At 40.7% G+C, this 23277-nt stretch overlaps 1 protein-coding gene across 13 annotated transcripts in view; it reads right to left on the bottom strand.

The window, feature by feature from the left end:
• Nucleotides 1-23277, bottom strand: part of Plcb4 (phospholipase C beta 4) — a 378383-nt gene that overhangs the window by 59398 nt on the left and 295708 nt on the right. For 9 of the 13 annotated variants that reach the window (XM_036183210.1, XM_036183211.1, XM_036183212.1 and 6 more), the window contains 8 exons: nucleotides 17639-17747; nucleotides 14238-14448; nucleotides 11821-11914; nucleotides 8710-8789; nucleotides 8119-8203; nucleotides 6082-6172; nucleotides 5044-5139; nucleotides 2385-2488 (listed from right to left, as the gene is read on the bottom strand). In XM_036183210.1, the coding sequence (XP_036039103.1) occupies nucleotides 2385-2488; nucleotides 5044-5139; nucleotides 6082-6172; nucleotides 8119-8203; nucleotides 8710-8789; nucleotides 11821-11914; nucleotides 14238-14448; nucleotides 17639-17747 (870 nt within the window). The remainder of the gene's footprint in view (nucleotides 1-2384; nucleotides 2489-5043; nucleotides 5140-6081; nucleotides 6173-8118; nucleotides 8204-8709; nucleotides 8790-11820; nucleotides 11915-14237; nucleotides 14449-17638; nucleotides 17748-23277) is intronic. The other 4 variants (XM_036183215.1, XM_036183220.1, XM_036183217.1 and 1 more) reach the window with 1 other exon arrangement.

The following is a 23277-nucleotide window of genomic DNA, read 5'->3' as shown; positions in this document are numbered from 1 at the left end:
AATCCAGAAAGCACCAAGAAATAAATTTTAGGTATTTGAACCAACTAGTCTGATATTTTTGTTATACTAGCCCAATTGAAGACAGAACTGATGAAGACTCTGTGTGGTGCAGCAACATTCTTGAGTCTTAGTGGGCATCAGCATTCTCAAAGTACTCTCAATTCCCTATTATCAGAAATGATCATATTTCCTTGACTTTTCTCTCAGACAGAAATAAATCTATCTTCCTTCCATCAGACCCTCCAACCTACATCTTTGCCCACTGTCTTCATGAAGCAAGTATCTCTACTCTACCAAGGACCACACCTTCACATAGCTATGATCTTATCTACTCTCACCTTCTCAAGGAGTTCCCAGGCAGCTGGTGCTTCTCTCTCTTACAATACCAGAGACTCCCTTTCCATAGCACTAAACATCACCCAGATTGTAAAAGAGCATCCCTTCCATACCTCACATTTCTTTCAGGCACCAGCCCATTACTTGTTCCTTTCAAGCAAAGCTCTCAAAGGCAGAGACATATTCCTTTCTGCCTGTCTTTTCCACTGCCCCCTTTACTCCACTCTACCAAAACTTCTCTTCAACTTGCCAACGACCTCCATGCTACCAATCTAGTAGACACAAGTATTCATATCCAACCACTCAACAGCATTCAGATCCTGTAACTGTCCCATTCTCTTTTGTTTTTCCTTCCTGGTTCCTCTCCTGTGAGCCAACTTTTGATCAGGGCTCCACTCAGGCCTTCACTTTACCACTTATGACTCATCTCTGCTATTTCCAGGACTTCAAACACCATCTCTTGCTCATCCTCCCTTCTAGAGACAGGTGCTGGTTATATGAGTGATGTGGTAATGACGATGAGGATGAAAGTAATGACAGCATAGAAGAACTGCTACCTTTACAGGGGCTACCATGTATGTGGCACCACTGTAAGTTCATTTAGTCTTTGGTGAGTACCTGGTGAAATAAGCATCATTACCCTCATTTTTCAGAAAAGGAAACAAAGGCAAAGAGAGGTTAAGCAACTTACCCATGAGGCCAGGGGATCAATTCTCCTCTGGGTACTTCCACTGGAATAGCTTACAAACATCTCTGGGTGCCTGTCCCATTTGAAACCATGCAGTCCTTTCCCATCAATGTTTCCCACTCTAGTAAACAGTACCACAACCCCGCTCCTCTAACAAGGATTCCAGGAGGTCATCTTCTCTCTCTCTCTCTCTCTCTCACCTCCAAGTTCAATCCACCATCGGTAAGCTGTACCTGTTTATTTCCTTGATACCCCTTGGAACATTCTATCCTCTCTCCTTCTAGTTTAACCCCTAGGGGCTATTTCTGACCAATTAAAGGCCCATTCTCAATGTTTTCCACACTTCTGCCCTGCTACTTTTCTCTAAAGGAGCGTCCACAAAGGACTATCATAGTCTTCTATTAGATTACACTCTCTCCCCCTTTTAAAGTTTTATGTGAAACAAATAATGTTTCACCTAAGCTTTGAATTTCTCATAGAAACTTCCAAAATTCTAAAGTAGATAACTCTGTCCCAGCACATCTCATCTTGTTTCACTCTACCCATCATTCACTCTACTATAATCACATCGTCTTTGCTTTTATTGTGGTCCTCCTGTGTGAATATTACTTGCCATTTCTCTGCACAGTGAATTCATCTTTCCCTTTTGGGTTCTTGTTTCCTTAGTGTTGTTACCTCATTTTCTCATTCATCTCCATTTTAGTACTCATTTTTATTTTCATAATAGTACTAGCCACACACTGAACTGTACAATTACTTGACTCTTCAACACTCTGTTTCCCACCCTTTCTCCTAATCTATAGGAGGCCTATAGAAGCTACCAAAAGGCAAAATGAAAGTACATTTGGACATGTTTAGAACAGCATAGCCTATGCTGGGCCTGACCAAGTACCAGGAACCTAATAACATTCCTTCATAGCTTAATGGCTGGAAACCTTCTATGCTTTGGTTAGGACAGATTTCTCACTAGCTGGACCAATTCTGTACTGAGGTTTGGTTTGGAATGCTCAGGACTGATTTTCCTAATGGTTCCAACAGGCTAACCTTTGGCTCTGAGATACAGCCTCCTTACTCACCAATTATATGGCAATAAATTGTGATATTTCTAAAAGCCTGACCAAAATGGGTGGTGGCCAGTAGAGAGTGTAATTAATAAGTAACCTAAAGGTCCTTTTAAACTTAATATTAAACTTAATAGTGTGAATGTGTCAAATTCAGGTCCCACAGCAGAGAGTTTTGTCCTATATAATTAGAGGGAAGACACAATACCAGATTCTCCTGGGGTTGTAACAGCCCAAAAAATTCCACCAAAACTACCACCCTTAAAAATCATGAAGAATAGGGACACAAAGCCTCTGACCTTCTTGACGCTGTTTGCAACTGCTTCCTTGTGACTGAAGTCATCAGCAGACAGTTCACTTCCAAATTTATACTCAGGGTGGGCTTCTTCTTCTTGATCAGCTGCTTAACAGACCGGAAAACAAAACAAAACAAAACCTATGGAGCCAACATACTGCTGAACAGTCAGACCCTGCCCAGAAGCCCTGGGAAGACATGAGGGAAGGTTCCCAAGACTTACAGCATGGAACCAGGATTTGAAACCACCTGCTGTCACTATGGAGTCTCTGTTCCATACATAGGTGCATTAAAGAATGAAAGCACTTGTTTTACTAGGCTATATGATGACAAGGCAAAGACACAAGCTGCCTGTACCACAGCTGGTATACAATGACATAGTTATTATTAATGGTTTTCTTGTTAATTTATTTCATTATTTGTCTTACTGGATTATAGATCAGTAATGCCATACATGCATTTAGTTATTTTCTTTGAAACTTAAGCTGAATTAAAGAACCAGTTTTGCTTAATGTTCCTTTTCTAAATTTTAGGACTACTGTTGATATATATATATAAAATTTTTAAAAATCTGGACTATACAATTGCTATATACTATATATCCAAAGACAGCTGAATCGCTAGCTGATCTGTTGCTTACCTGTTCTCTTGAACATGGGCACCCCTAAGACTGCTTTCATGAACAAAGCAGAGACAAAGTGATCCCCCAGATTCATGTATATCTCTTAAATAATATAATGGCTCCTACTTCCTGCAGCTAGGGCCCAGATCCTTGGATGCTGCAACTTAGTCAACATGTTGCAAGATGCTGAAACTACATAGGGGCCACAAGGGGATACTCTATTCAAAAGACCCAGCTAAGCTCCACAAATAGTTCAACTTATGAGTAACCTTGTCTAATCTATCTATAAATTTTAAGATAATGCCAACTCCCAATGTTCACCTGCTAGTAACTGTATGAAAAACCCAAGAAATAACAGCCAAATGAACCCCGGTGGCTCACGAAATCATGACAGGTAATTATAAACCACAGTCTTAAGTCTTTAAATTTGGATGGTGTAATATTTAGTAAGATATAACCATAATAGGAACTAACTGAATAATACCAGAGATCTTTGGCCTCTTTGATCCTACCAGTCACAGAGAAAAACAAGAAAGTCAAATGCTGTGTTTTCTCTGGGACTGGAGTTAAACCCATGAATATTCACCTTTTTTATTAATGGAATCTCTCCCATAGTCAGGGTTTTCAATAAGGGACAATGAGTAAATTTAGGTAATTATGATAGCTCTTAATTTAGCCTATAGCCAATCTCCTAAAATCAGACATAATTCAGATGTGTGGGTAATAAAGTTTCTCCAAATACTTAGTCCCAAGTCAGTATAAACATCCATGTTTCTGCTAAATCAATGCAAGTTCAAGTCATTTGGGAAGTTAATTATCAGGATACATGATCAACAGATCATTATATGAAAACATTCCCAAACTTTCAAATGGCCCATTGATTACTGCTATTACTAATTATTATATCACTACTTTTCAGTGTAAGGAATTAAACTCACGGCTTTGCTCATATGAGGCAAATATGCTACTCCTGAGCTACAACCCCAGCACCAGTATTGAACAAAACATCATGGCTGGCTATATAGAGGAGGTAAAACAGGTGATGGTAAATATTCAAGTATTTTAAGTAAGGTTGCTAGAAAGTCTGGTGAGAAGGCCTCTTACATGCTAGGGCTATGCTGTATGACTGAGTTATACCCAGTGTAGCTCATTGACTAATTAATTAATTAAAATTTCAATATATGCTTTGTCTGTCAAGTTCACTCTGTGCAGATCAGCCAAATATTTCATAAGGTTTCCCTCACTCTATATTCCTTTATCACTAACAAGACTGAAGTTCATGTTTTCCTTTATAGAAAAAGATCAGAGAATGGACCTTTCAAACAGTCCATTCAACCGTTGCCTAATATACAAGTGATTCAAGACCTGGTCTCTGATGGTAAATCTTTTCCAAAGAGCTCAGTGCACAATGGGAAGGGAGACAACTAAGCCACTAACATCCACTGTCCAGCTAAACTGGAAACAATAGTATCTGAAGAAAAGACCAACACCCTCAAAAGATTAAAGCTAATGAAAAAAAGTATTCCTGAATAGTAAACAAGATAATGTCATTGCTATTCAAAGGGGTTCATTAAGAGAGCTTAATGTTTTTCTTATTTCTAATATAAACATTTTGCAACATGAGCTTGAAATGACAACTCATTACTCTATTTGTGTGTGTGCATGTGTGTGTGCTTGTGTGTGTGTGTGTGTGTGTGTGTGTGTGTAATGCTTATGTGTGCTAATGAGACCATGTGAAAGAGGCTGTGTATATGTCCACAGCATGCATGTGGAGGTCAGAGGACAACCTCAGTTGTTGATCCTCCCCTTCTTTCGTGTCTTGAGGCAGGCTCTCTTGGTTGTTTTCTATTGCTTTTGTCTAACTAGCTGGCCCATGAACTCGTAGAAATTCTCCTCTCTCTACTTCCCATCTTCACGAGCCTTACAGATGTTCATGATAAGCATGTGGCTTTCACATGGAGGCTAGGTATCCAGACTCAGGTCTTCAGGCTTGCATTACAAGCATTTTAACCAGGAAGCCCTCCCCAGCCCCACAACTCACCACTTTCTATTTCCTCTTCATTGTCATCTTCTAAGATGCTAGCCGGGGCAGCTGTCTCTCCAGCTTCCATCATGCTTTTCAAAGCTTCGAGCTGTTCTATTAGTAAAGTCAAACAGGGAGATGGCAACAGACACTAGGTCACTTATATAACGTAGGGGTTTAACATCAACACTGAGGACAGGAAAAGGCAGCATATTACATGGGCATCTACTGGCTACACTCATATCTTACACATTCCTGCTGCTTGTGTCTTTGTAAGGCTTGTGAAGCCAGCATGTTACACACGTAGGAGGAAAACTTACTGGACCATGGGTGAATCCCTTCCCATTTCTGATTGCCAGGTTTGGAGAAGGAATCAGTATATAAAGACAGATATCAAATGTTCATAATTTAGAGAATCTGGTATAGACAAGATTTATGAGCAATAACAATGACATGGCAGAAACCTGACATGCATGCTAGAGATTAACAGAACTTTAGGATAAGAGTATTTGCACTAATACAACTGGGATTATTATCCTGGTAAATAGAACACTAGAAGTCAGTAGGGAACAAATTCCTCTACACTTGAGAAATGGAAAAACACATAAAAGGATGAAGTACAATATACAATTTTATTGTCATAAACAAAATAAATCAAGTCGTATTTTTTTTTTCTTTTACTAGACATACATGTCAAAAGTGGACCATAGCCAACACTATGAATATTCTGGGAGAAGGGATTTTTAGATACCACCAATGTGAGTGTAAATTAATTCAACTTTTATGAATGAAATTGTGACAAGATATGTAGCGATACAAGCACTTTCCCTCTTCCTTTTCCTTTTGTATTTCAGCACATAAGCATATGAATACTTGTTTCATACTGCATGGACCGGTGGCAGAAATTAAAGATAAACTGGAATGTAGTGACACAGCTCTGAAAAGTAAATGTAGTATCTACATTTCAACCTTCTCTTCTCAAATCTATAAGTAGTTCTGAATCACACTTCATCTAGACAGCTATGCTGACCGAAGATGTATGTGCATTTGACTTACTTTTTTCAACTTCAGGTTTCAGCCTTTTATTTTTGATAAGTATTTTTCTTTTGAGGTCATTAGGGGACGGCAAAGGCCTTCCTGGTTCAAGCTAGGGATATACAGAAAGATCTCAGTTAGTGGCTTCTCCATTAGTTTTCTAGTCCAGAAGAGCCCCGGGCCTGGAGTCATAGCAGCTAACACCCACTAGATGTCAGTCTGCACGGCTGTGTTTTCACACACTTCTCACATCAGTTCACCGAATCCAACTTTGATTTCAATAACACTGCAAACTTGGAACTTCTAATTTTCTGGGGTGTACAGACTGGACCCAACTTCCCTAGTAGGGTAGGGTATGACCTGAGTGGTGCTAGGATGTGCCAGTCCTGCTATACGGTAGGCCTTTCACATTTCAGGTCCATCAGAAAGTATAGGGTAGCACTTGAAAAGCCCCAGATCTCCCCTTCTTCTGCACCAGATCATAGACTAAGCCTGTCTTCTCAATAGACTGACTTGGGATTTTAACAGGTCCAATGAATGGGAGAGCTTCACCATGGCTTCATTTGTTTGTACTTTACAGAAGTTAAATCTGCTTATGTCATTCTCTGTGATCAGTGGGACCTTCCTATACATAATTATTCACCCCCCCACCCATCCAACTACACTCTTACCTATGCATATTTCTAAACAGACATTTGTTTCAAAACTCATTAGTTTATCCTATGTATGACAAGCAAGTCTGTGTCTTGCCTTGTGAAGACCTTTAACAGAATGCTGCCTGCTACAGGCATCTGGTGGAACTGGTCCCTTCCCTGGGAATAAATATATATATATATATATCCCCCAAAGCAAACCTTTCCTCTTGCCCAAGAAAATAGGAAGAGGGTGCAGGCTAAGGAAACAATAGTAATAAAATAAATTAAGGATGCTTCTTAGTATGGCATCCCTCAGAATTAGCTTCTTGGGCAAGTTTATTTGAGAGCTAGCTCTTTCAGACATCAACAGAGGCATGGAAAAATAAGACAAAGAAGAGGCAGCCAGTGAGGGATGTGTTATTTAGATGTTATCATTGGGGTCACCTGAGGGTGGTGACTGAGGGAATCATTCTCAGCCACTCGTCAGGCCAGGGGGTGGGGAAAGAACTAGTGATGGGAGGACATGGCAGCCCTGCCAGGATGCTGCAGCAGGCTGCAGAGAGGCAGGTGGGGAACAAAGGATGCAGCCTTGTCTCCCATGTGCTTTTCTCTGCTGCCCTGTCCCTATCCTATTATCTGATTCTCCCATGTATGCAGGAGGGCTGAATGCCCCAATAAAACACTAACTTTAGTAAGCCTTGTTTCTTGTGACATCTTTTTATAGTGCATCTTAATAGGACATTATGTATTCTATCAGAAATCCAAGGAACTCTCTGGAACAATTATACATGCGTTCTTTAGACTTCATAAAGCCCTTCTATGGACCACAGACTCAATAACAGTGCCTTTATGAAGAAACTGGCAGGTACACAATGAAGCTCAAAAATGGCCATGTGTCTTTCTTTGCCTGAGTATTTATTTTGGAGTTGAGAACTTGAACTTTGGGTCTTATGACATCAGTTTGGAGCACTTCCCACAGCAACGGGCTCCCATGAGGTCTGAACCCTGGGTGCATGTTTGTTTACCTGGAGGGCTTTAAAAATACACCTGCTTATGCTGGTTCAGTTAGAAACAAACAGCATAGTAGGTGGGAGCCCTAGCAGAGGTGTTTTTACAGGTGTCTGAAGTGGCTCAGTATGTGGCCAACACTAGGAAGCACAGAGAAGCCTGGACTCTTGGCTTGGAAGCTTTATGAAATTTAAAACATGAGACCTCAAGAGCATCCAGATTAAACTGACCCACATGTTTATTTTATGTGCCTCTCGACATCCCTCTGAAGCACGATAAAAGCTTTTTGTACCAGAGAATCTAAATAAATATGAAAATCCTTAGTATTCATCCTCCAGTGCTACTTGACCCCTGAAAAACACATTTCAAAACAAATCCATTCATGCTGGAAATATGGTTTGCTAAAAATACATACTGGATGTGATTCGAGTGCTTGTTTCAACAGGAGATCCCCAAATAGATCTTCACAATACTTGGACATCTTGTACTGTTGATATTTGCTGGGGAGAAAGAAGTGGCATTTGTAAATTCAAATGCCCATTAGCTCTCCAAGAATGAGCTATCCATCCCTATAACTAAAGGCTCCTGCTTTGCTGAATTCAAGGCTCTTTTCGCAACATTAACTGGAGCTATACTTTTAAGTACCATACAAACTGGTACAACTTAAAAATAAAAACTGGCAAGAAAAATATAAAAATATCATCCAAGTTATTGCCAAATTTTCCATCTCAAAGGAACTTTAAAGTGGGTGTTCCAGTTGCTGACCTTTTGTTTGGAAAAAGCATTACTGAGCCACAAGAAGAGGACTTCTTGGTGGGCAGGGTTGGGACAACTGTCCTTGCTGCAGGATCATTTGCTACTTAGCCCATCAGATAGGAAATTACTCAATTTGTCAAAAAAAAAAGAAAAAAAAAAAAAAAAAAAAGAAGAAGAAAGAATTAGCAGCAGGTACCAGAGATCTGAAACACCACCGAGTAGGGATGGGGAAAAGAAGGTGCTGTTATACCTGCAGTGGTTTTCAAAGGAGAGAATTACAGGATATTCTGATGTGACAAACGCTGTTTCCTTGATGGCTTGGATTACATCCTTTAAAGACAAAGAGTGTTTATGAGAGAAGTGAACATCAGATTTAAGGTACCTGACACTATTCAGAGACCACTAACTGAGCATCTCAAGGAAGTTAAGGTTAACAGTTTGACCTGGAGAACAGGTCTGCCTACGCACCTAGGACACTGCTTTTCAATCCACGCTCTCTTTTATTTCTCCATTACTATTAAATGATGTTACTTGAGTGGCCTGCCAGCTCTCGCTTGACAGTGTGCAGAGCCAGGGAATCTGGTCCACCCCACCCCCTTTCTGTACCCCCTTTCTGTGGTACTCGGGTTTGAATCCAGGGTTTAGTGTATGTGAAGCCAGGGCTCAACCACTAAATCATTCCCTTAGCCCTCATCATTCTCCTGGAGGAGAACATAAACCTTGTACAGGAATTTTCATCATAGACCAATCTTCAGTTCCTCCCACCTCTGAGGAAATGTGTTGGAAATAACACAAGGATTTCAGGAAGCTTCTAATCGGCCTAGTTTGGAATCATTTTGAATTATCATTCTTTGTTGTACTGGTGTAACAACTGCAAAATCATTATTTCCTGTGAGCCTAGTGAAAAGTAGGTCTCTCCTGTGGTCATGTAACATGTGAGGCAGAACAAGAGAGGGCTCTGGCTTCACTTTTACACTTACACCTACTCCTAAGAGGCATAACACTTCCCTGTGCCTTGCATCACCAAAGGTAACCAAAGGTTGGCCCACGTGACTGTTTTAGAAAAAAGGACTTCGAACCAATGCTGTTATAGAGTACAACACTATAAAATCTACAAGTTCTTACTGGTCTGCAGCAAGCTGCATCCCTCAGCAAGTCAGAAAATATTTTTACAATAATTATCCATGGAAGTGCAGTTGAAATGATAAACCTGAAAATATTTCATTGAGACATTCTTATGAAAGAAGCAGCCATTTAAGTATTATTTCTTAAAGTTTATTCACAGGTAAAAACGACCATGAACTTAACTGTCTAGAGTAAATGATCAAGATTTATTCCTGGAAGAAAATTTTGCTGTTGTCTTTGGAGTCTGCTTTCTTTGTGTGTGACTGTTTTCTATGCTGCTTCCTGACTGGGCTCCTTAATTCCTTAAAAAGGACACCACTATTCCTTGTCATTTAATGACCATATAAATTCACACCTTGTCACTTTACTATACTCTTGACTTTTCTTAGGAAGAGTAATCTTGAATTCTTGCTGATTAAAAGTCACCAATACCTTGGCTAAGGTGGATGGAATGTTCCACACACAGATTTGAGGGAAGCATCATGGTTCTGGAGACACTGTAGTGATTTCACTAGTAGGCAGAGCTAAGAGCCATTGTTCCAGACATTGTTATTATCTTTCCTGAACTACACAAACCAGCAGGCACAGATGTATCTGACATTAGCCAACACAGATTTTATTACCTTTGTTGGGCTACCATGGACATATGGAAGAAAACATTGAGTCACACGAAGAGACCACCCGAAGTTTGTAAGAGGTGCCTTGTTTATTAACTACATATTACTTTTGAGGACTTCTCACTGGTCACAGTACTGAAAGACCATGCTTTCTGATGGTCCTGTGAATTATGGTTTATTTCTTACTCCAAATCTGCTGAAAGTGTGGAGCCCAATTTATGGTATAGCCTTCAAATTGAGAAAATTTCCTAACAATCATTCACTATACCAACCTCATTATCTCATTATTATAAGGCTCATTTATAAACTTTGTTTCTCTTTTTATGCTACCTTGGAGTCTTTCAGGAATAACAAAAAGCCAGCAAGAAAATAGGCAGATGTGGAAGCCCAAATTACTCCTAGTCAAGAATCTGAGCTGGCTTTACCCAGCAGGGCTCTGTAAGGGGATGATTTGACCACAGGTGTCGTTACCAGGCATTTGGAAGAGTCTACACTTGGCTCTTTGATCTTTCAAGGAAGAAGTCTTTTGCCCTGCCCCTTGGCATTGTTATAAAAAGCCCTTTTGAAGAGACAGGAGGGGCTGATGGATTTTGATCCAGGTCCTCCCAAAGCTGTCCCGTGTTTCTGTCTGTCTCCTCTCTGCTATCTTTCTTTCTAAAAGTTTCTTATTCCTCTCTCCTCCTCATAGCAACCCTTGAAAAGGTGGGAGCTGGCTTCCCACAGATGGTGCCCTGAACAGGGACCCCCACAGGTAGATAAGAAGATTAATTTTTTTTTTTTTTTTTGCTTATTTTGATGAGAATAGTTCTCACTGTATTTCCCAAAATCCTGAACTAAAGCAATCCCCCTGCCTCGGCCTCCCAAGTAAGTAGGCTGTATGTTTATCCAACTGTGCCAAAAAAAAAAATGTTTTGAGGTAAAACTAGGTAGACTCTGCTAAAGGGCCTCATTATATTATAGTCATCATTTGAAAGCCAGAAAAATACCATGAAGGGAATATTATAAGACCAATAGTATTTTTCAAAAAAGAGAAGACAGAATCATGAAGTACACTGCTTGAGAAAATGAAAAAAGAAAACTCTTTTCTTGTTTCCTCATTTGTGTTCCCTGAAATATTGTGCACACTAACAAACTTATCTGGGGTCAGAGAACAGAACGGCTACAATATTAAACATAGAGGATAGGCAGTGGTAGCACACGCCTTTAATCCTAGCATTCCAGAGGCAGAGATCTACCTGGATCTCTGTGTGTTCAAGATACAGCCAAGCATGGTGACTCATGCCTTTAATCCCAAGAAGTGAGAATTTATTCCCAGGGAGTGATGGTAGAAAGCAGAAAGATATAAAAGGCGTGAAGACCAGAAACTAGAAGCATTTGGCTGGTTAAGCTTTTAGGCTTTAGAGCAGCACAGTTCAGCTGAGAGGCATCCAGTCGGAGGAAACAGGATCAGCTGAGGAACTGGTGAGGCGAGGTAGCTGTGGCCTGTTCTGTCTCTCTGATCATTCAGCATTCACCCCAATACCTCGCTCCAGGTTTGTTTTTATTAATAAGAACTTTTAAGATTTATGCTACCTACAACAGTCTGGGAAAAGCTGTGACTGTGAAATTTTAAAACCCACCTTAAAAAGGATGTCCGTACACATTGCTTTTCCGTGAGTTATTATTGGTTCCTGATCTTCACCTTTTCCATCCCAACAGTCAAGTTCAACACACCTAGAAATATAGTCAGATTACAACACTGAGTCCTTACCAAGAAACTAAGCACAAAGTCAAAGACACATCAAAATAAGTCACTTCCTTATAGATCAGAAAACTGAATGAATAACATGGGTAGTTCATGGATGCACAGGTTAAAACTAGATTTCACTCCTCACACTGGTGTCATCAAAAAAGGCCAGTGGGTGAGATTCTGAGACTGAATGAACATAATAAGCTGTCTGGTACTCAATAAAATCGTATTGAGGACCAAGCTGCAATAGAGGACAATGGAAAATTTGCAATATAGGCTGGGTTTGGGTGATATTAAAATTTATTTATAAACGCATTGAGTAGAATAATGTTATTTTCTCCACGTTAGGAATTTTCTTGAGCTGGGCTTGGTGGCACAGGATGGTAAGAGTTTATGGCCAGCTTGGGCAAGTAAGTGAGATTCGTCCTCAAAATAAAAAGTGAAAGGAAAGCTTTCAGGAGTAGAGCCCTGCCTAGCAGGCATAGAGCTCTCAACGCAGACCCCAGGACTGAGCAAGAACTGCTCATGCTGCTTTAGGATTCAGACACAGATACTGAGGCAAAGCACATCCACGAAATAAGGGTGGAGTTAATCTCCTTTGTAGCACTTCTGTATACAGAACACAACGAGCTTTAAAAAAAATATTTCCAAAAAGTCATAGTACAGCTACATTTCTTATTTTTGTAAAACTTCAATCTTAAATATTTGCTTATTTCTATAAAAATCACTTTCTGTGATCTCTCCTTAGAAAATTAAATTCTGAGCTTTACATTAAGCAGCCACATTTTTAAAAATATTTTTTAATTTTGGACAGTGGTAAAAATCGAACTCAGGACCTTGCACAGGCTAAGCAAATGCTCTACCACCAAACTAAATTCCCAAGCTCTTGTGTATATTAAAAAAAATCTAAATTTGTAATTACCTACAACCAGTAGGAAACAACATGGCTTATTAAAATATATGTATTTTCTTGTTTTACGATTTTCAAGTCGTATTTTGAAGTCACAGTAAGTAAATGCATTCTGACCCCTAAGATGACTCAAGACTTTTATGTGATACCTCTTTTCTCACTCAAAATAAAATGAACATAATCTGTTAAAGAGAAATGTAAATGTTTTTTTTTGTTTTTTTTTCATTCTGGTTACAATTTCCCAGTTTCAGAGAAAAGTAAATTACAACAGTCCTCCCTTATCTATGGTTCAGTTAACTAGGGTCGACATTGGGTTGAAAAATATAGAATGCAAAGTGCTGTAGAATATTATTTTAAGGTGTGTAACTTTTGTTTATGTTGCATTTGTTTAGCTCTGTAAAGCTGTGTTACTGTGCCTGACTAAAGCACCTGGTGGTCTAGTAAAGAACTGAATGGCCAATAGCAAGGCAGGAGAAAGGATAGGCAGAGTTAGCAGGCACAGAGAATAAATAGAAGGAAAAATCTGGGAGAAGAGGGAGATCAAGGAGTGAGAGGAGGAGGAGGACTCCAGGGGCCAGCCACCCAGCTACACAGCAAGCCATGGCTAAGAAACAAAGAAAGGCATACAGGAATAGAAAAGGAAAAGCCCAGAGGCAAAAGGTAGATGAGACGATTAAGAGTTCAGGAAAGCTGGCAAGAAACAATCCAGGCTAAGGCTGGGCATTCATAATTAAGAATAAGTCTCGGTTGGGGATTTAGCTCAGTGGTAGAGCACTTGCCTAGCAAGCACAAGGCCCCTGGGTTCGGTCCTCAGCTCCAGAAAAAAAAAAAAAAAAAAAAAAGTCTCTTTGGGAGCTGGGTAGCAGGCCCCCCAAAAGTCCAAAACCAACAACAGCAAAGTTCTAGAAATAAACAACATCTATGTTTTAAATTACAGAACACTGTGAGTAGTGCAATGGTATCATTCACCAGCCAATTGTCCTGCCTAGGAACTGCATCAGTACAATGCATCAGTCTGTTTTCACTACCACTTGTCAGCCACTAGAGGCCTTCCTTGCTATCAGAATGTCAGAGAACTACAGTGCTTGTATTCAAGGTACCCTTACTTTCACAATAGCAGCTGCAAGGTGAAAGGTAGTGATGCTACCAATATTATCACAGTATATCCTTGGAAAAATTAATATCAATGTTGTAAAGCTCTCTGTGCCTAATTTGTAAACAGAACTTCATCACAGGGACTCATAAATGGGGGGAGGGGGGCACTGATATATAGAATTAGGCATGAGCCATTGTTTATCATCTTGGAACACTGGGGACCGTAGGGACAAGGGGAGGACAACAATAAGTATAAAGGTGCCACACGTAGACAAAGCAAATCGCCATCTTGAGTTCCAGACCTGCAACCAGCCAGGAGAACTTGTCTGTACATTTCCACTGAAGACTTTCCACCAAACTGCCGGCCGGTGAGATAGGTGTTGTGGGAAGAGCTGATGAAGTAGTGAGCCAGGGGGTGGTCCATCTCCTGGTAGAGTTCTAAGCGGTCTAGGAAGACTGGGGCATTTTCATCTGACATCAGATATCTGCAAAACCCATCACTTGATATGAGGCCTGCAGAGAAAGAAAATCTGAGTGGCACCATGGCTCTGAAGATGCTCATCTTATATTTTGCCCAGCCAAGCTGAGGCAGCTTAAAAATAAGAGCAGAAACAGCTCCACAGTTTTTTTTTTCCCGAGAATCTGCACCTTTCAGAACTTGAACAAAATACAAAATTACACATTATAAGCAGCACAATCTGTGACAGTCCTCCAAATGAAGAACTATGTTATGAACCACAGTGGTGAGGGCCTCTGGCTCTGCTATGACGCCCTCACCTTCTGCTGACCATCTCCTGCTTTCTCTGGCCAAGTGGGGAACATGCTGGCCTAAAAGCATCAGGACTGGTAACTGAGAATACCTGTAAGAGTCTAAGTCACTGTTATTTTCATTCAGTTGGAGGAGGGGCCTTTCCTAGAAATGGTTAGCTCTCCAAATTTAAACAATTTAATTCTCTCTCTCTCTCTCTCTCTCTCTCTCTCTCACACACACACACACACACACACACACACACACACACACATTGGGTTCTCAAGACAGGGTTTCTGTCTCTTTGTAGCCCTGGTTATCCTGTAAACCAGGCTGGCCTAGAACTCAGAGATCTGCCTGTGTATGCCTCCTAAATGCTGAGATTAAAGGCATGTGCAACCAAACCCAGATAGTTTTGTTATATATATATATATATATATATATATATATATATATATATATATATATATATATATATATATCAGTTTGTTGCTGGATATGTAGGCTATTTCTAATTACAACTAAAGTATTACAATGAAAGTTGCCATGCCTCTGTCCTTGACAGATTCATTCATTCTAACAGCAAATACTTTTGAGACACTGGGATGGGTGCAGAAATAAAGAACTGCATTCCACTTCTACAAAACTCACATATTATAGGTAAGAAGCATGAATATATGAACAAATAAATACAATGTCATATTGGAAGTAAAAGCTAAGAAGATGAAAGCTAAAAAATAATGGTCCAATGCTGGTTTAAATACATGGTCAGTGAACTCTTTTTAAGACTTCATACATGCATAGGGACAGGACACACATACACATGGGGATAAGACACACAGACATATAGGAGTGGGGCTTTCAGGCAGAAGGATGAGCAAATGCAGAACTCTTGATATAGGAGTGTGTGTTCTCAATTCATGAATACAAAGTGGAATGAACGCCATCTGGTAAAGTGGTGGGCAATGATGCTGGAGAGCGAGCCAATGGCTGCATCTACCAGGGTTTAGTCCTATGCACTTGAGATTTTTGTGTCAGGAAGCTTTGGTGGGGTAAAAGAGTCCATAATACCATTGCAGAGCATTCTAAAAGGCTTTCTCTGGCTGCTGTGTGGAGCACAGTACTGGGGAAAAAACAGGATAAAGATGTCACAAGCCAATTGGCATTGCCCCTGGAAAGGCACTGTGGCCTTGAATGTCTGGGTGAGAATGAAGAGAAGTGGACCTCATGTGTTTTGGTGACAGATCATAAGTGATGTGAATGAAATTTAGAAAAATGTACAGGGTGATTCCATAGATTCTGACTTGAAAAGCTAAGTGAGTACCTACAGTAGGCTGTGAAAAGGGATGGAGACAGGAAAATCAAACCATGCTACAAACACAAGTCTTCAATATGCAGATGAGCAGGTCTAACTCAGGCCTCTGGTTTATGGTAGAGATTAGGACTGGAGGTCTATGTATTTACTCTTAAAGTCCTATGTATACAGAAGACACTGAAAGCTACCATCCTGCATGGGCACCATCTCTCCAAGCAGAAAGCATGGAAACAGTACAAGTCTAGCCCCAAACTTGGTACCACTCTAACAGCCAGTATTTGGAGACTGTATGGGACACTCACTTGGGTCCATACCTGTAAGTAGAAATCCTAAGCTACCAGAGAGGCACATTTTCTACTTTATGAGCCACTGTCCCAATCCCAAAGTTTGAGCTGTATCCTTATACTCATTAAGTTAAAGAGAGGCTTTAAATTTCTGTCATTTGTGAAAAAGAGAAGCACATTTTTTAGGTTGTGTCAGTTGTAATTAGACTTTTAGGTCTTGAAAGGACTTGAGGAATAACAAAGACACACATAAGTCATTACATTATCGAATTCCTGAGAAACAGTTTCCCTTGTCTTTCGCTGGGACAGAACACAACTGTCTTCAAGGTGGGCGAGGGCAAGAGGCACTTCTTATTCAGTCTTGAATTCCTAGTGTTACAGTTTGAATGTGAAATATCCCTCGCGGGCTGATGTGTTAGGACACCCGGTCCCTAGTGGGTAGTACTGTTTTGGATGTTATAGAACTGACTGGTACAGGTAGGTCATTGGGGGTATGTCTGGGGTCTGGATATTTCTGCTTGCTCGTTCTGCTAGGATGTGACCAGGTGCTCCACACTCTGGATACCATAGGCCTTCCTACCATGACAGACTAACATTTCCTGAAAATGTGAACCAAAAGAAATCCTTTCCCCCACCTAAGCTGCTTCTGTTCAGTATCCTGGTCACAATGACAAACTGCACAAACAAGGGTAATGGTGCCTGCCTCCTGCAGTGGGCTCACCGGAGCCAGGCTCACAGGCATGCTCCTGCTGTGGGGATGCCCTTCCGTCCCCTCCAGGCTTTTCCCCTGACTAATACTTGAACCACAGATTGTTTCCAAAACAAAATGAAAGGGACAAAGATCCAGGAATACAGACAACTTGCTAATGTGATTCTTGACTAAATAATGTCCCTATCCGTGTTTTTAATCTTCCAACCCAGGGGGGTCAAACAAGGAGCGAGAGAGCACATCAAATGAAGTACGAAATGTATCCAGCTTAGCAGAACAAAAGGGAGCAAAGGGAGGTGCAGGTTCTTGTGTGACAGAGATTCTTTTCAAAGATTGCACACAGAGACTGCCTTTTCAGCACTATGCGAAATTAAAACAATATAAGCGTATACAGGGGATTATCACTACAATGTGCTTAACAACACAGTACATTTTGTAATGGTATACTTCAGACAGTGTGGATTCACTTGATAGCATATACAAATTAATTTAAGAGCGGGAAAAGAATAAATTACTTACTAATCTTTGGCTCTATGGTGCTCCAAAGCATTAAGTTATTTTAATTAAAATTCAAGGATTTTAAATATACATTTTCTTGTCTTAGCAAAAACAAAATTTAATTTGTCCTTTTTTGCCCTTTATATTACCTTTTTTCTTCAAATCTTCGTCAGGCTCATACATCTCAATGATCCGCATCGCTCTTTTAGCATCATAAAATGGGAATAAAATTTCATTCAGCCGAGGATCTCGTTGATGCTATGATGAGAAAATAACTCCATTTAGACCCAAGCTCCTCACCCTTGAATCAAGTTTCTAAGTATATAATTTGTAAAACAAGATAGTCTAGACTATAGTATTTATAATTACAAAGATCAGATTTCCCTGCCTTCCTGGCTCTCTCCCTGAACTATACTTCAGAAAGTCCCTATCTGCACTGACTCTGCCAGGGCCTACGGTGAAAAAGGAGGAGATGTGTGCTTCTCTCTCAGTCAAATTTTGAAGATTGCATGGCAGAGTGAGAATGTGAAGCACAGTCTTCTACTTCCTAGACCTCAGGTAAGTGACTTGCCACAAATATGTGCAAAAACATGAGAGCAAAGGACCTTTACAGCATTTAAAAATTTACTATTAAAAGTCTAGTTTTAAAAAGTGAAACAACAACAAAAAAAATAGCAACCAGATCATGTACTAAGTGGCCCAAAGCCCCAAAACAGTAACAACAAAAACTCTGTCAGAAAAGTAAATAGTTAAGTTTTCAATCTATCCTTCTCTAATCTTAAGAGGTTCTTAAACACTCTGCAAACTTTGTTTTCTTGGGTTCATAGTTTCCCAAAAATGATATAATTGTAATGATGAAAATTAATCAGCACAGAATAATTATCAGTATATATTATATAAAAACAAATTTAAAATGCAGCAGCTGAGAGCATCTTCACTCTAAAACTGCACTCATGTTACCCTAGAAGTCTCCCAGTAGAGTGCATGGAAGAAGGTTCTTATGGAAGCAGCTGGTATCCACCTTCCTGAATCAGCACCCAAGATGGTTTTTGCATTGAAGGAGCAACACACTTCCTGCAGTGAGGCTGCCCTGACTTCCTGGAACGGTGAGAAGCCCATTTACCCATTCACTTCCTGACTAAGCTATGTGTGTGCATACTTCTGTTTATGTGCCTGTGTGTATGACTATGGGTACACACATGTCATGGCACATGTCTGGAGGCAGTGGGTCCACTAAATTTTCTTACAGTTCACCGTGGATGGTAAGATTGCTGTGTCCTCTCTCAAATGAATAAAAAGCACACTTTCACAGAAATGATGACAAATAAGCAGATGTGAGCAAGTATTGGTCAACAAATTGTACTTTGGCAACAACTCTTTACCAAGATGTATGCAGAGACTTTGCAATGTTATTAGAAAGATGCCTAAAAAGCAACTGTTACAAGTTCATATGGGCCTTTTTTCTCTGTTTGCTTTGGGATGTTCATCTGAAAAGGGGGCTAGTACAGAACATCTTTGGCCAATGGAACACTTGATTTTAACTGCTGAAGCACAGAAGTCTCTAGACTCCCCCTGGTCCTGTGTAGTTAAAAGTGCTAAAGTGAAGGGTCAATATCTTTGGACAGTCCATCCTGATGAAGCATCTTTCTGTCGTACTATTAAGGAATTACTGATTATGCCCATGTAGATGATAGACCGGAATCTGTTACACTCACAACAGGCCTTGATACTGTGGAGAATAGTGATGGGATCTGCAGGGAAAGGAAAAGTGATGTGGACAGTAGGATGCCAGGCAAGGAAGACATGCTATACCCTGTAAGGACCTGATGTACCACGCAGCAGGCCCCAGTATTCAAGAGGCATTGAGGGTCTCCTCTGGGGGGAGAAGAATCATTTAAAAGCCTTCAAAGAAATAAAACCCCAACCACTCTCTAGAGATCTTTTCCCCCCATAAAAAAATAGCACTAAAGAAGATGGATAAGAGATGGAAAGGATCCCTTTCATACCCAAGCAGAGTTACACCCAGTTATCCTCAGTATCTTTCCTAGTGAAATTAAGTCTTTTGACTTAACCATGAGATCACTGTTGAGCACTTGGGACTTGGAGAAAGAATGAGGCAAATTCCTATGGCTTAAGAAGTGGGAGAAAAATGAGATCACTATAGGGGAGAAAGCAGATGCTAATGAGAAAAAAGGAAGGAAATTCAGACATTCCTATGTGTTTCTACACTTGTACATACTAATGTGGTGCTACTTAAAATGTGGTGTGCGGATGGCAGCAGCAACATTATCATTATGTGGGAGATTTTTAAAGAATTCACACTCTGGTGGCCTCTCCTCAGATCTACTGAAACTGATTCCCTGGGTGGGAATTGTTTGGGGTCCTAGGAGGTCTAGTAAGCTTCCCAGGTGATCCTGACTTGCTCAATTTAAGCATGACTGCTCTAGAGCTGGAGGTATGCCTCACTAGGGAGAATGCCTGCTCAGCCCTGTGGGTGTAATCTCCAGTACTGCACAGGTTAGGTGTGGTAGAACTTGTCTGTGTAATTGCAGCACTTGGAAAGCAGAGTCAGGAGGATCAGAAGTTCAAGGGCATCATATGCTACATAGTGAGTTGGAAGCCATCCCTCTTAAAAACAAAAGAAAGAAAGGAGGGGAGGGAGGGAGAGATGAAGGGAAGAGAGAGGGAGGAAGAGAGAGGGGGAGGGAGACAACAAAAAGCATTGCTTTAATCCGTAACCACATGCATTTTAATGCACTTGCTTATCCATGACAAAAAGAAATAAAAGAAAGAAAATCCCAAATAACTAAGTCCTGAAAGGTAGGACTAATCATTTAGTGTTCCTAATTAAGCTTTATCCATTAACATGTAATTAGAGGGCATCATATTCGTAAGATCACCCACCTAGTAGAAGGAAGAGCCAGGAAAACAGCACCTATCCAGATTTGCTACCTAAGGGTTCCAGTCTTAGCAACAGAGCTTTAAGTGCAGACAAAATCAAACTCCATTTTGTCTTTCTATCTGCTCTGCCAGGTAATATAATATTTTCTTTCCCCCCAATTTTCGGGCTTTAAAATGTAACAGAGCCTGGTCCCTCTGGATAATCTGGAGGCAGGGAAACAGTTGGTAAGGTGTGCTTGATTGCTCATAGTACAGAACAGTGCTGCACACAATCACATCCAGGTAACCTCAGAGTAACAGGATGAAGAAGAGTTCAAGTCGGAAGCAGCGCAGCATAGAAGTTCTTTGCGGCTCTGAAACACCATCAGCTTCCACTCAGATTAACAACATGCCCAGGATCTCACTTCCTGTCATCCAGAGCTTTCTAAAATGAGGTTCTAAACAGCCCTAAAGAGTAGGTCATGGAAACCTGTGCCAGGCAAATGAGATCTATTATGGAGTCTCCACAAACTCTGTCCTTAGCTTTACTGACAAAAGGCGTCAACACTGGGGGAGAAAGGTGCAGCTCTAATATTTAAAAAATGGAATAAAAAGCTGAATGAATGATCAGCAAGGATAGGCTCACTCATGGAATGGAACACTCTCCCCTTTTCCTCTCTCTTTTATCTTTCCATCGAAGAATAAAGATATTGTAAGTACTTTCTTACCTATTTCCAACTATAAAAATGTAAAAGTCAGCTTCACCTCTAACGTGATAATGTGGTGTGGTGATGTGTGTGAGGGAGTAGATAACCAGTGATAAAATAAAGCCTCTTTTTTTTTTTTTTTTACTGTCACCATATAAGTCCCATTTCCTCTTTCTTATTTTGGTTTTTCCTGCTCTCTATGCAGCTCTCAATGCTTCAGGACCTTAGCTGCTATTATGTAGCGAAGTAGAAAAGGAGGCGGCACTGAAATCAATATACCTTATTAGCAACAGGGAAAAGAAAGCGAACCGTCTCACCCTAGAGACTGCATTAGTCCTGCTACATAGGCTGAGCTTAAGGCAGAGCCTGACACTGGTAGCTCCCAGCATGTGCCTCCACTAGCTCTCCAGGATTCTAGCCTGCTATTCTTCATGATTCTGCAAGGGGAAGTTTCCCTCTATCCCGTGGATAGAAGAACCCAGAGACAGGATGGTGCTAAAAGTCTAGACGTGCGAAGTGAACTTGCCTGACTAAATGGAGAATTCAAGAATATATATTTATATAGTCTGCTCAGACTCTCCTCCACTCCACTAAGCACCCCAAGAAGGAATCCCGTTAACCTAGACAGTGCTGCACAAACTTCCATGTGCACACATGTTGCTGGGCATCTTGTTAAGTACAGATACTGACTCAGGGTATCTGCATTGCTAAAAAGCTGCTAGGGGATATTCATGCCACCTGTCCGGGAAATCAGGCTATGGCCATCTGTGACCAAGAGGTCCTGGAAAGCAGATGAGAAATGAATCCAAAGCTGCCATCGAGGGAAGAGGAGCACATACTCCACACAGCAACTAAGTAAGGGACTCAGTCTTTCTCTCCTTTCTACCTCTTGAAGGTAGAGATAAGTATACTAAACAGAAAGAAGGAGCAAGATTCCAGTGATCCTTGTCCTGTTCCCCGATGCTGGGTTCCACATAGCAGTGAAACTTCCTGGTGAGGTTACAAGGCTGAGGTCCTTAGAAAATGCTAAGGTCTGATCTTTTTAATGTCACAGACCTTTACACTCCAAAGCCTGTTGCTTTCTGGATGAGCTCTGTCTCCTTGCATTACAAGATTGGAAGTTGCCCTGCCTAAAGCTGCTTTGACTCTGGAGAAATTAGTGGACTAAGGGTAGAACTCCACATCGGATGTGCTGGAACCTGGCAGAGGTGGGGATGCGGAGGAACAGCAGAGGAAGAAGAAAGCACTGTTTGGAGATGACGCTTTGACTGGAATCCCAGGGCATTCACTTTTCTGGATTGTCCTGTAGTCTCTTTACAACCTACAGAAACCTAGAATCATGCTGATTCCATCAGGCTCATCCAAATATTCAAGGTATCCCCTTGCTTAAGGAGAATCTAAGAAGAGGGAAATATCAAGAACAAAGCCTATGACTTTCCACAGCAGCAGTGACAGGGAATGGCTTATTTCCTCATAAAGAATATGGATGACAGAGCCAGAAAAGCATGAGACATCTGTTTTCTTTAAATACTTCCAATTTAAAAAGTAAAAGCTTCCAAATTTTATGAATAAAAATTTTAAAATCCTGTACAGTTATGAAGTTGTTTATTAGGCAGACAAAGAAAAACCATCTGTGGGAGGAAATGAGTCCTCCGAGAGGGCAAGAGCAGCACCCACCCTCAAGACCTTCCAACTGCTTCTGAACTACAACAGCACAGCGCAGCAGGAAGCGCATGCTTAGTAGATGGCTGGCCCAGGAAGTGATGAGGAACTGACCACGTGGTAAGGTTTTCTCTTCTCTCTTAAAACATGTGCCACCTAGAAAGCCAGATTCCTGCCCATCTCACCAGATTTAAGATGATCAATGAACCCAAGTACATGAAAAGGCTAGGGGAAACAAAACACAACAAACACAAAGAAGGAGGCAGAGGGGTTAAGGAAATCAAGGGAGGCTAATGAACTCTGGAGAACTGTGGCACAAGAATGTGCATGATGTCTGGGTAAAGATTACAAACACGGTATTTGGATGACTACTGTGGAGTGGACAGGAATGACTTAAAACCTTTTCAAGTAAAAGAAACACTGTATGGCACTGAACAGATTCCTCAAGGGTGGAGACATCTGAATGGATATATGAAGTCCCTCTCTTGTCTCAGTGCATGTATGCTTGTGGTAACAGTTTCTGAAGCCCTATGCACTGG

Source organism: Onychomys torridus, chromosome 4 (genome assembly GCF_903995425.1).
Source record: "Onychomys torridus chromosome 4, mOncTor1.1, whole genome shotgun sequence".
In the NCBI taxonomy this organism is placed as follows: Eukaryota; Metazoa; Chordata; class Mammalia; order Rodentia; family Cricetidae; genus Onychomys; species Onychomys torridus.
Note: the sequence above shows the minus strand (reverse complement) of the source record. Positions and strands in the feature narration are given on the sequence as shown.